At 47.1% G+C, this 12,271-nt stretch overlaps 1 protein-coding gene across 1 annotated transcript in view; it reads left to right on the forward strand.

Annotated features, from left to right (window-relative positions):
• Positions 1 to 12,271, forward strand: part of SCTR (secretin receptor) — a 78,427-nt gene that overhangs the window by 49,136 nt on the left and 17,020 nt on the right. Inside the window, exons 5-7 of the mRNA XM_043576580.1 lie at positions 4,910 to 5,007; positions 6,131 to 6,263; positions 8,386 to 8,539. Coding sequence (XP_043432515.1) covers positions 4,910 to 5,007; positions 6,131 to 6,263; positions 8,386 to 8,539 — 385 coding nt within the window. The remainder of the gene's footprint in view (positions 1 to 4,909; positions 5,008 to 6,130; positions 6,264 to 8,385; positions 8,540 to 12,271) is intronic.

A 12,271-nucleotide genomic window follows, 5' to 3' on the forward strand; every position in this document is an offset into this window, starting at 1 on the left:
AGGCCTAGGCCAGTGGTTCTCAAACCTTTTGGCCTTGGGATCCTTTTATACTCTTAAGAATTGTTGAGACCCCAGGGACCTCTTGTTTTTGTGAGTTATGTCTACTGAAACCACATTTGAGACTCTGTTGGCTTAGACTAATCAGCTGGGAAAGAACAAAGCCCAGGGCCTTAACCATCATATCCATCCAGGGTTGAAACTGTAACATCTCCAAACAAGGAACTAAGAGTTAACAAAGGTAAATGCAAAGTTTGGACTTAACTCAGAATATTAATTGGCCAAAAATAGTGGAAAGGAGACTTACCTTGGCTTCAGCTCACGTAAAAAAATTAAAAAATTAAAAAAATTAAAATTCCCAAGATCGGAAGGGTTTCCCGACCAGCGTGATTTCCTGGTGCCTAGATTTTGGTCCACACACTTTGCCTTTTATCCTGAGGTTTGAATCATCCTATTTCTTATTGTTTCTTATTGTCTTATTGTCTTTTTTCTTTTAATCAAAGGGTGATGGAAATATACATTTGTTGGTTGTCTTTTTTTTTTAATTTCCTTACTTGGCACATAATACTCTATTCATTAACAAAAGTCAATAGCGGACTCAGATTAGCAGAAAGACCAGGTTTGCTTACCTGGAGCAGAGTTGGGCAAACTATAGCTCTTGAGCCAAATCCAGCCCACCGCCTGCTTTCGCCACTAAAGTTTTATTGAAACATAGCTACGCCCATTTGCACTACAAGGGCAGAGTTAAGTAGTTGCAAGAGAGCAAATGGCTCCCAAAGTCTAAAACGTTTATTATCTGTCCCTTTACAGAAAAAGTCTGCTGACCCCTGCTCTAAAGGATATAGAAGGAAAGTGGCCTAGTCAAGAAACGCAGCAGAGACAGGCAACTTGATCCAGGGCTTCTGGACCCCATGCCCTGTGAGGACTGGTGCACCGTTATAGATTATCGAGGGCTGGGGCACTCAGGTCATATCAAGCCCCCTAGGAGCAGGGCTTTTTCTGGGTCCGAACTTAAAGACATAACACAGGAATGAGTAGAGTTGGCTGGTATCCTGAGGGTCCCCCGGCAATAATGAACCCAGCCACAGGACAGTGCAGAGTAATCAGCCTGAACGCCCCATACTTGTCACCCCATGCCTCCTCACGCTGCCACAGACGCGCCCAAATCTGTTTCTGAACTGAGGGCTGCAAAACCAGGTGTCCTCAGGAGTGAGGCTCATGCCCTCTAGCATGCGGCTCATCCTGCCCGTGGCAAGATTATCGGCTGACAGCTGGGGCCTCTAATTTCTTGACATCTGACTGCTCTTTAATATCCCAAAGTCTAGGCACTATGGATCTAATGCAACCTACCACCCTCTTGGCTCTCTTTCTTGTCCCTGGGAGGTGGCTCCTGGCTTCTGGGACCGCCGTCACATTAGTGGGGAAGCTCAATGTCACATGACAGCCATCCCATCGAAGGCCACCTCTTGCTTTCAGAAAACTTTCGGGCACTCTGAGTCAGATTTCTTCTTGGTAACTTCGTCCCACTGGAGCTCACCGATTGGGTCTTACGCTTCTACCTGTCAATCATTCTAATCTTTCTCTTCCCTAAGTTTATTTGTTAGTTCCCTCAAGGCATAACGTGCCCAGTGTTTTCCATGCCTTCTTCCCTTCTCCAGAAATGTTCCAGTTTGTTAGTGTGCCTCTTAAAATAGCATGATGCCCAGAACTGGACGAAGCACTCCAAACGTTCCAACTTTGTCCACTGTCCCCACAGCACTTCATTACTGGAACTGAGAAGAGGCCTAAGTTTTTTAGCAGCTATCTTATACCTCATGGTTCATACCATAATCTTGGACTGGTGACTCATGTTGAAGGGTGGATGATGGGGGTGGAGGGTGGAGGTGGGGAAAAATGAACATGCCCCGAGTGTCTTCTAAGTGCCAGGCATTGTCTAGATATTCTACCTGATACTTTATTTGTTCTTCCAATGAGCCTGCAAGGTAGATATTATCCCCATGTTACAGATGAGGCAGCTGAGGCTCAGAGAAGTTAAGTAATTTGCCCAAGGTCACATAGCTGGTGAGTAACAGTCGTGGGTTTGGAAACCTTGTCTCTTGGCTCTGAAGCCTGTGTTCTTTCCCTACGGTACATTTCTTTTTTTTGTTTTAATGTTTATTTATTTTTGAGAGAGATACAGAGCATACGCAGGTAAGGGGCAGGGAGAGAGGGAGACACAGAATCTGAAACAGGCTCCAGGCTCTGAGCTGTCAGCACAGAGCCCGACGCGGGGCTCGAACTCACGGACCGCGAGATCATGATCTGAGCCGAAGTCGGCCGCCTAACCGACTGAGCCACCCAGGCGCCCCTCCCTCCGGTACATTTCTTAACACCACGGAGCTTGGGCCATTTGAACCTCAAGGTCATTTTCATATGAACAGCTGTCAGCAAGATTTCCCCAATACTATTCTTGTGCCTGTTATTATTATTTTTTTAATTAATTACCCTTTTCTTCTGATTATACCATAGTACTTACCCACTGGAGAAAAATGAAAAGAGCAGAAAAAATACAAATAAAAATAACCACTCTAGCCACAAACTTATCACCCAAAGTTAACCATTATTAACCTCTGACATCTTTTTACATCTTTTTTCAATCTTTTTAGAATCTTTTTTCCGTGCATGTTTGAAATTGAATCACATGAAATCATTTCAATCATTTGATCTATAAAAAAGGGCAATTTGATCTATAAAAAAGGGCAATTTCATGTAATGCAACCTAACACTTTTTTTAAACATATAGCAGGAATCACACTGTACATGTAAAATTTGTACTCTGCCTTTTCACTTAACATTACACTCTTAGCACATTCTGACCTCGTTTAAAACCCTTGGTAAGCTGCATTTCAATGGTGGAGTCACGTTAAAATAATTTGATTTGAAATAATTTAGTTAATTGTTCTATTGTTGGACATTTGAGTCCTTTTCATCGCAAATCGTTCTGTGATAAACATCTTGATACATAAATATGCTTTTCCATTTGTGCTTACTTCTTAGAATTAATCCCTAGTGGTAGAAGGGAGGTCAAAAAGAATGCCTATGTCAAAGGTTCTCGATACATGCTGCTTTCCAGAGAGATTGAAGCAATTTTTGCTCCCACTACACCCTCACCTGCATAGAGTATTATTATCATTAAGTATTTGTTAATTTGATTGGCAATAGACAGTACAGCATTGTTGGTTTAAATTTTTTTCTTGATTCTTTTTCAGAGTGTCGTACAATTTATTTTTTTGAACCTAAAAGATGTAGGTCTTAAATTGATCTTTAGGGGCGCCTGGGTGGCGCAGTCGGTTAAGCGTCCGACTTCAGCCAGGTCACGATCTCGCGGTCTGTGAGTTCGAGCCCCGCGTCGGGCTCTGGGCTGATGGCTCGGAGCCTGGAGCCTGTTTCCGATTCTGTGTCTCCCTCTCTCTCTGCCCCTCCCCCGTTCATGCTCTGTCTCTCTCTGTCCCAAAAATAAATTAAAAAACGTTGAAAAAAAAAAAATTTAAATTGATCTTTATGTGTCACATTCTTCCATTCCATTGAGATCTTTCTTTTCTGTTGTTGTTGTGTTGTTTAAGTTTATTATTTATTTTGAAAGAGAGAGAGGGAGTAAGAAAGCGTGTGTGTGCACATGAGCAGGAGAAGGGCAGAGAGAGAGAGAGAGAGAGAGAGCGCGACAGAGAGGGAGAGAGAAAATCCCAAGCAGGCTCTGTGCTGACAGCATGGGGACTCGATCCTATGAACCATGAGATCATGGACTGAGCGGAAATCAAGAATTGGACATTCAACCAACTTGAGCCACCCAGGCGCCCCTCCATTGAGATCTTTCTGAATCAAAGACGAGTCAGTAATGTGAAGGGGCTGTTGGCTACGTTAAGTAAATGCCTGCTTGGCTGTGTTAGTGGAAGTGCAGTGTATGGGTCCGGGGAGGTGATGGTCCTATCCTACTCCTTCCTGGTCAGAGAATACACTAGATCTTTCCAGCTGTCCGTTCTGGGTGTCTTATTTAGGAAGGGCATTGACAAACTGGAGCATATTAATTGAGCAGAAGGATAAAGGACTATGGAAAGATACTGAAGACACAGGAAAAATGTAAGGCTGAAAATACATGTGAGAGATGAGAGGGTAGAAAAGCTGTATTAAGAAATGACAGACCTCTCTAAGATCTTTGCAACTCTTCTATAAGTCCAAAACTATTCTAAAATGAAAAGTTTATTTAAAAAAAATAATGACAGAGGGGCGCCTGGGTGGCTCAGTCAGTTAAGCTTCTGACTTGAGCTCAGGGCATGATCTCATGGTTCATGGGTTCGAGCCCAGTGTGGGGCTCTGTGCTGACCGCTGAGAGCCTGGAGCCCCACTTTGGATTCTGTGTCTCCCTCTCTCCCTCTCTCTCTATGTTTCTGTCTCTGTCCCTCTCCACCTCACGCTCTGTCTCTCAAAGATAAATAAACCCTTTTAAAAACAATTAAAAAAATAATGACAGGTCTTAGGTACATGACAAATTCAGTTTATTTTAAGTGGCTCCAGAAGCAGAATTGGGACAGATAGCTGCAATTTAAAATAGGTTTTAGTCTCACATGAGAAAAAACTATCTAATATTCTGCCCTGTTGTATACCAGACGACTTCCTCAAAAGGCAGTGAGCACTGAATCCTTGGAGGTATTCCAGCAAAGGGTTGAATTCGGGGTGGGGGTAAGGGGTCCTATACACGGGGTAGAAGTTTGAGTTGGCATCCGATGATCCCCAAGATCTTTACTGAAGCCAAGGTGTTCCGAGTCTGTGAATTGATGTCCGTGGAGTCGGATCAGCACAGCATTAAGAGTTGAACGGTTCAAGCAGCCTGAGCAGGTGCACTCAGGCTGGGACTGATGCGTGCCTCTCTCTGCAGCACGAGTACCTGCTGAAGCTGAAGGTCATGTACACCGTGGGCTATAGCTCCTCCCTGGTGATGCTCCTGGTTGCCCTCAGCGTCCTCTGTGCTTTCCGGTGAGAACACACTGCCAGCTCTGTCTCCCCAGCCTTCCGCAGACACAGATTTTGGGTCTTTTTCAGTTGCTCGGGCCAAGAGAAAGGAAGGTCTGGGTGGGCCACTTTGTTAGCCCTTGATCTAAATGTTACCTGTGGCAAAACATTGATGTTTCTGAGACCTTGTTCATTCTTTTATGCATTCAACATTGACTCGGTATATATAACTAAGAACGTGACGCACAGTTGCTTTACATGTACTATTTCTGATTTTCACGCAATGCTCTAAGGTAGGTATTATCACCCCATTTTACAAGTATGTTAGCCAGACTCTTGGGTACAAGAAACAGAAATCCACCTTAAAACAGTTTAAGAAGGGGCGCCTGGGTGGCTCAGTCGGTTAAGCATCCGACTTCGGCTCAGGTCACGATCTCGCGGTCCGCGAGTTCGAGCCCCGTGTCGGGCTCTGTGCTGACAGCTCGGAGCCTGGAGCCTGTTTCGGATTCTGTGTCTCCCTCTCTCTCTGACCCTCCCCCGTTCATGCTCTGTCTCTCCCTGTCTCCAAAATAAATAAACATTAAAAAAATTAAAAAAAAACAGTTTAAGAAAGCAAAGGTGACCTGGCACACATAACTGACAAGTTCGGGGGTCTCTGGCTTTAGGAATGGCCGGCTCGAGGCAGTCAAATGTATCAGCAGAACTAGATGTGTCTCCCTCCCTTTCTCCAGTCTGCGTTGGCCACATCCTCAGGCAGGCTTTCTGCAGGGGCACCTTCCCCCAGCTAGGTAACACCAGGACAAAGAGAGCCTCTTCTCCATTAGATGCAATGAAAAGTCCTGGGGGGAAGGGGGGTTGTTCTCATCGGCTGTGCTTGGATCACATGCCCAACCTGAGCCAGGGGTGGAGTACTGTGATTGGTCGAGTCTGTCAACAGGGTGGGGGGGTGGAGTCGCCCCCACCCAGAGCTGCAGTGGGTTCCCCATAAGAGAGTGTGGTTCTCGTACCAGAAGACGAGGAGCAAGCAACCGACGCTGACCCCTCCAGCAGAGGAGGAAACAAAGTCCCTGGAAGGTGAAAAGGCTTGCTCGAGGTTGTACAGCCCTTGTGGTTCCGGCCCCTATGGCCCTGCATTCTCTCCCTCCAGGAGGCTCCACTGCACCCGCAACTACATCCACATGCACCTGTTTGTGTCCTTCATCCTGCGTGCCCTGTCCAACTTCATCAAGGACGCGGTCCTCTTCTCTTCGGACGATGTCGCTCACTGTGATGCCCACAGGGTAACATGCCTGCGTGCCCTGGGGTGTGGCCAGGCCGGCCTGCTCTTCCCAGCCTGACTTCGGAGAGGGTGGTAGCCACTTTGCCCTTCCCGAAGGTCCCTGCGAGGCTGCACCCAATGCTTCGTAGAGGGCCCAGTACTGGAGCCGGGCCAGGAGGTCTGGGGAGAGTCCCATGTCTCCCCATGCAAGGTCTGGGTCATGTATGAGAGCAGTTTGTCAGGAAGCCCCTGGGGGCTGCCCTTCAACTCCCAGCATCCAGGAGTAGATTAGCCACTGTGGCAATTAGATGTATAGCAAGGCTTGTCTTTTCCCTTCATCTGCAGAGTCCTAACGGTAGAGAGATGGTCAAGTTTAAAGAGGGTTGAGGTTGGTGGTAGAAAGAAAAGTATGAGCGTATGCCTGTATGTCTGCACACACAGGTCTGCAGTACAACAATTGTTTTGCTAAGTCTAACACTTTTCTCCTTCTGAGTGCTTAGAGAGCCTTATTTCTTAGCAATATCTCTCTGTGTTTGCTGCATATAACAGAAAACTGCACATCAGTGGCTTAAACAGACAGGAGTTGTTTCCCACATAAGCAGTCCACAGATGGGCAATCTAGAGGTGGCACAGTGTCTCCATGATGCCATGGTGGGCCCAGTCATTTTCCCTCTTTCTGCTCTTCCATGTTTGATTCCATGCTTTACACTGCATGCTTACAATACGGCTGCCACAACCCCAGGCTTCACATCCATGTTCCAGGCACAAAAAAAAGAGTCAAGATGAAACTTTTTTTTTGTCTTTGGGCAGCTTTGCCTTTTTATGGTGGGAAAGAATCCTCACCCCAAGACACCCATCTACATCTCATTGGCTAGAACCATGTCATGTGACCACACCTAACTGCAAAGGAGGCTGGGAGATTGAGGTTTTTTTTTTTTTTTTTTTTTTTTTTTTACCATCATAGTCTCCACAGCAGAGGCAAACAAGAGAGAAAGGGATTGGAGGTTGAGATTGGTTCAGTCAACCTGCCTGTCACTTCCCACCACTCACATCTGTAATTCCTTAACAGATCTGTTAAGTTTGTACTATTTGTAGTTGTGTGTGTGTGTGTGTGTGTGTGTGTGTGTGTGTGTGTATTTTGACTCAAACTGAGCCGTCCCTGCAGGAGGGCCCTGTCCCTTAGGGAGATTGGCAGGCTGAAGTAAGAGTAACCAGTGTGGGAGTCAGAAGACTTAAATTCAGACCCTACCCTCTCACTGACCAGCACCGGGGAAGTCCAGCAATGCCCCGCAAGGAAGCTTCTAGGGCTCTACTAAACATTAGACTCGTGAGCCAAGCATGGGAACCTCTGAGAAGCAGAGTCTGTGGGTGGCCGTAAGGCAGGAACCACAGCTGGCCAGCAGGACAGTACCAGGTGCCTCTCCTCTGTGGATGTGACCTCGAAGCAGTCCATGCAGCAGCCCTCGGGCCATTCCAGGAGCTGTCCTCTCCCCAGGGGACAGCTCAGTGAAAGGAAAGGGACCCTTGTAGTGTGGGAATGGTTTCCTTGCTGGCGCCCAAGTCCCGTGCCCCACATCCCCCCAGGCATAGCTTCCAGTGATCCTGGCAAGAGACAAGCCTGTAATGTCACTGAATCAAGTGCCCCCATCCGGTATTTAGAGGTCTCCAGAACAGATGCAGAGTGCCAGTCAGGGGCCATTTTCACCGTCAGTGTTGCCCACTAACATAATTGGTACCTCCCTTCAACCGTTTCTGGGGAAACAGCATGGAAAGGATTTTGTTAACCCTTTGCTCAGAAATCCCTTTCCTTCTCCAGGCTTCTTTTCTCATCTGCAAATGAGGAACTTGGGAGTCGGGCGACATCTGACACAGGTTTACAACTGGCAGCCAGTTCCAGAATTTGAATGTAGTTCCTGCTTCTGTGATGGCCCATTAACCTTTCTGACTGAGCTTGCTGGCATGTTGAGTTCCACCCTCTAGAGAAGTCTGTGGGCCTGGTCTTCCGATAATGGAAGGCCACAGGGGATGGCCATGAACCTCAGGGACTAGGTCTGCGGCATACCGTGTCACTTCCTTTGGGGGTGGCCACCAGAGGGAAGCCCATGGTTACCCAGCCGGGGGCTCACCTGCCTCTCTCTGTCCAGGTGGGCTGTAAGCTGGTCATGGCTTTCTTCCAATACTGCATCATGGCCAACTATGCCTGGCTGCTGGTGGAAGGCCTCTACCTTCACACGCTCCTCGTCATCTCCTTCTTCTCAGAAAAGAAGTGCCTCCAGGGATTTGTTGCCCTCGGATGGGGTATGTTTCTCCGTAGGTATAATGGCTGTGTGTATGTGGGAAAGGGCACTGAGTCAGAGGATTTGGTTTTGAGTTCCAGCCCCACACTTCGTTAAGTTAGCTAACTTGTGTCATCTTAGGCAAGTTGCTGCTGCTTCTTTTTTTTTTTAATGTTAATTTTTTTTTTTTTTTTTTTTTTAACGTTTATTTATTTTTGGGACAGAGAGAGACAGAGCATGAACGGGGGAGGGGCAGAGAGAGAGGGAGACACAGAATTGGAAACAAGCTCCAGGCTCTGAGCCATCAGCCCAGAACCTGACGCGGGGCTGGAACTCACGGACCTCGAGATCGTGACCTGGCTGAAGTCGGACGCTTAACCGACTGCGCCACCCAGGCACCCCTTAATGTTAATTTTTGAGAGAGAGAGAGAGAGAGAGAGAGAGAGAGCAGGGGAGGGGCAGAGAGAGAGGGAGAGAGAGAGAATCCCAAGCAGGCTCCGCACTGTCAGCACAGAGCCTTACGCGGGACTCGAACCCACGAACCATGAGATCATGACCTGAGCCGAAACCAAGAGTCGGCTGTTGAGCCAACTGAGCCTTTCGGGCGCCCCTCGGCAAGTTGCTTCTTGTTTAACCCCTTGGCTTTGGTTTGTTTGTATGTCAAGTGGGAATTAACAGCTAAAATTTAGCCCCAATTTCTGCCATCCAAAGTCTCTTACAATGTGATACCCCCCACCCTTGTTTCATCTTCCTTAGACATTTATTCATATATTTTCATTCTTGCTTCCTTTCTATATCAGGGTACTTTTGATTATAGAAAATCTGGCTTAGATCAGCTTTAAACGTAAAAGAAATTAATTGGCTATCTGTCTGAATGAAAGTCCAGGGGTCACCAACTTCAGGTGAGGCTGGATCCAGCAGCTCAACAACATTTCTTCGTGTCTTTCCACTTTGCCTTCCGGAACATCAGCTTTGTCATTAGGCTGGTGCTCCCAGCTTCTGGGCTACCAGCTTCCTTGTTACCTCTAAGGAGAGCAAAAGGCCGTGTCCCAGCATTCGCAGCAAATACTCTGAGGTTCACCCTGATTGGACCACTTTGTCTCATACACATTCCCTGACTTGAGGAATACACTGATTGGCTTAAGCTACTCAAACCACATGGCTTCCCAAAGGAAATTCAGGATTCCTTTGTAGGAAGGAGACGACATAGTAGTAAGACAGCCAACTCAGCCTCCATCGAATCTCTTCCCCCTTCCCTTTCTGACCAATGCAGATGATAACTCCCATTTCTTGAGCACTTACTATGAGCGCGGTACTTTACATGCATTATTTTATTGACACAACTTCCAGAAGCTTCTCAAAGAAACCTGGCTCAAGGACATGAGGTAATATCCTCAGCTCACACTGCAAACAAGGGCAAAGCCAGGATTCAAACCAAAGCCTGTCTGTTTCCAGAGCCCCTTAACTCCTATTCTGCCATTGATGGACATCTCTCCATCTGTCCATCCGTCTGTCCATCCATCCATCCATCCATCCATTCATCCATCCATCCATCCATGTACCCATCCATCCATCCATCCATCCCGAACCATCCATCAACTGTTCATTTGATAAACATATGTAAGTTACCCACTGGGTTCTAGAAAGATCGCCAGATTCTTCTGAGTGCCTCACATGCTTACAAGGATAGTCATGTGTACCAGCCATTAAGTTCATTTGTTTTCTTCTTGGTGCCTTTAATTAAGAAGTGCCCCTGCCAGGAATGCTGTCTTTTCTGCTTGTCTAAATCCTTACAGGCAGAGGCTCTATCTCCTCACATCAGGGAAGTCATCTGAGCTAGAACTGCTGAGCCCTCCTGTAGACTTTGGCAGCCTAATTAGCACATGACCTTTGGCCAGCGGGAGCTGTAGGGAGGACTCTGCAGATCTTTGGATTTCTGCATAGGCCAGTCGTCCCAGAGTGCTGGGGGACCAGGGACTTGCTTTATGCAGTTGACTGCCCCCCAAAAAGCACCCAGTTCAAAACCTAGTTCACTGACCTTGATGCCCAGATCTGCCATGACCTTGCCATATGAACATGGGCAGTTTCATTATCTATAATATCAGGATCATAATTTATTCAGCTTTCTTTGACCACTTCTTTGTGTTCAGAGGGGCTTCTAGAGATTACAAAACCCAAACCAAAAAAGTCCCATCATTCAGATGAGATCAGGCGTGTTCAGTGTGGTATGGCCGTAGACGGAAGTTCCATCATTCAAAGGAGTCAGTCACAGTCTGGTGGGGAGATAAAATTGCATTGTGACATCTCCATCACAAGTTTTTAGAAAGCCCCCCTTTCTTCCTCAAATATTTACTGAGCATCTACGATATGCCAGACCCTGGGGGTGGAACAGCACATAAATCAGGGGTTCCTCCCCTCCCCGCCTCTCTGCCTGCACAGCCCTAAGGACACCCTGAAGGGGCTCACGAAGGTCTAAAGTTCTCCAACTGGGAGAAGCCTTTCTTTTGCAAAAGCAGTGGCCCCTTCTCAGTTTGTCCGCCAACTTGTCTCCCCAGAGATAGGTTGCTTAAATGAGTTACACACGCGCTCACTGTAAGACTTTGCAAAGAAAAAAAAAATTAAGTAGAAAAAAACTTAACGTCGGTCCCATCTATTGAACACTTTGGAAGGGTTTCCTTCCAGACTATGTTTCCTCCTCCGTCCCCCCCACCACCCCCCCCCACCCCCGCCACATTGTTGTGCTCATGCCGTATGGAGAATTTTGAATCCTGCTTCTTTCCACTAACATGTAAGCATGCTCTGTATCCTTCCGCCTCTGCCGATAAACATTTTTAACTAGTCTATGGGTGTATTTAACCCAATACCTATCATGTGGGCATTTAGGTTGTTTCTGATTTTCCACCATCATAGGTAACACAGTGATGAATACTTTTATGGGCAAAGCTTATTTCCATGTGTCATAAGGAATCCTAGAATTAGGATCACTGAATCAGAAGGAGTGAACGCTATTGAAGTTTTTGACTTAGCCGACACTTTTACTTTTCGCAAGGTGGCTGGGGTGTCAGTCTGTGCCTGGAAAAGGGCCATACCTCTGGCTTTTATGGGGACGAACGAAGCTCCCACTCACTGAGCTGGTGGTTCTCCAAGTGGAGCCAATATCAAGAGTCACATGGAGGGTGTGTCAAACCCAGCTGGCTGGACCCCACGTTCTGTGCCTCTGAGCCAGTTGGCCTTGCGTGTAGCCAGAGACTCTGGATTTCTTTTTTTTTAATTTTTTTTTTCAACGTTTATTTATTTTTGGGACAGAGAGAGACAGAGCATGAACGGGGGAGGGGCAGAGAGAGAGGGAGACACAGAATCGGAAACAGGCTCCAGGCTCCGAGCCACCAGCCCAGAGCCCGACGCGGGGCTCGAACTCACGGACAGCGAGATCGTGACCTGGCTGAAGTCGGACGCTTAACCGACTGCACCACCCAGGCGCCCCTGAGACTCTGGATTTCTAACGAGTCCCCGAATGACTCTGATACTGCTAGTCTGGGGACCACACTACGAACCCTAAATCAGGGCATTATCGGTTCTCCCGCTTTCCACCAACTCTGTTAAAGATGGAAGGCAGTGAACAGGAAGCCTTTCAGAACCCATGTTTTTGCCCAAAGCATTCAAAATTGAGGCAGGAAGTTTTTTTAAATGTTTATTTATTTTTGAGAGAGAGAGAGTGCAAACGGGGAAGGGACAGAGAGAGAGGGAGACAGAG

This window comes from Prionailurus bengalensis, chromosome C1 (genome assembly GCF_016509475.1).
Source record: "Prionailurus bengalensis isolate Pbe53 chromosome C1, Fcat_Pben_1.1_paternal_pri, whole genome shotgun sequence".
NCBI lineage: Eukaryota > Metazoa > Chordata > Mammalia > Carnivora > Felidae > Prionailurus > Prionailurus bengalensis.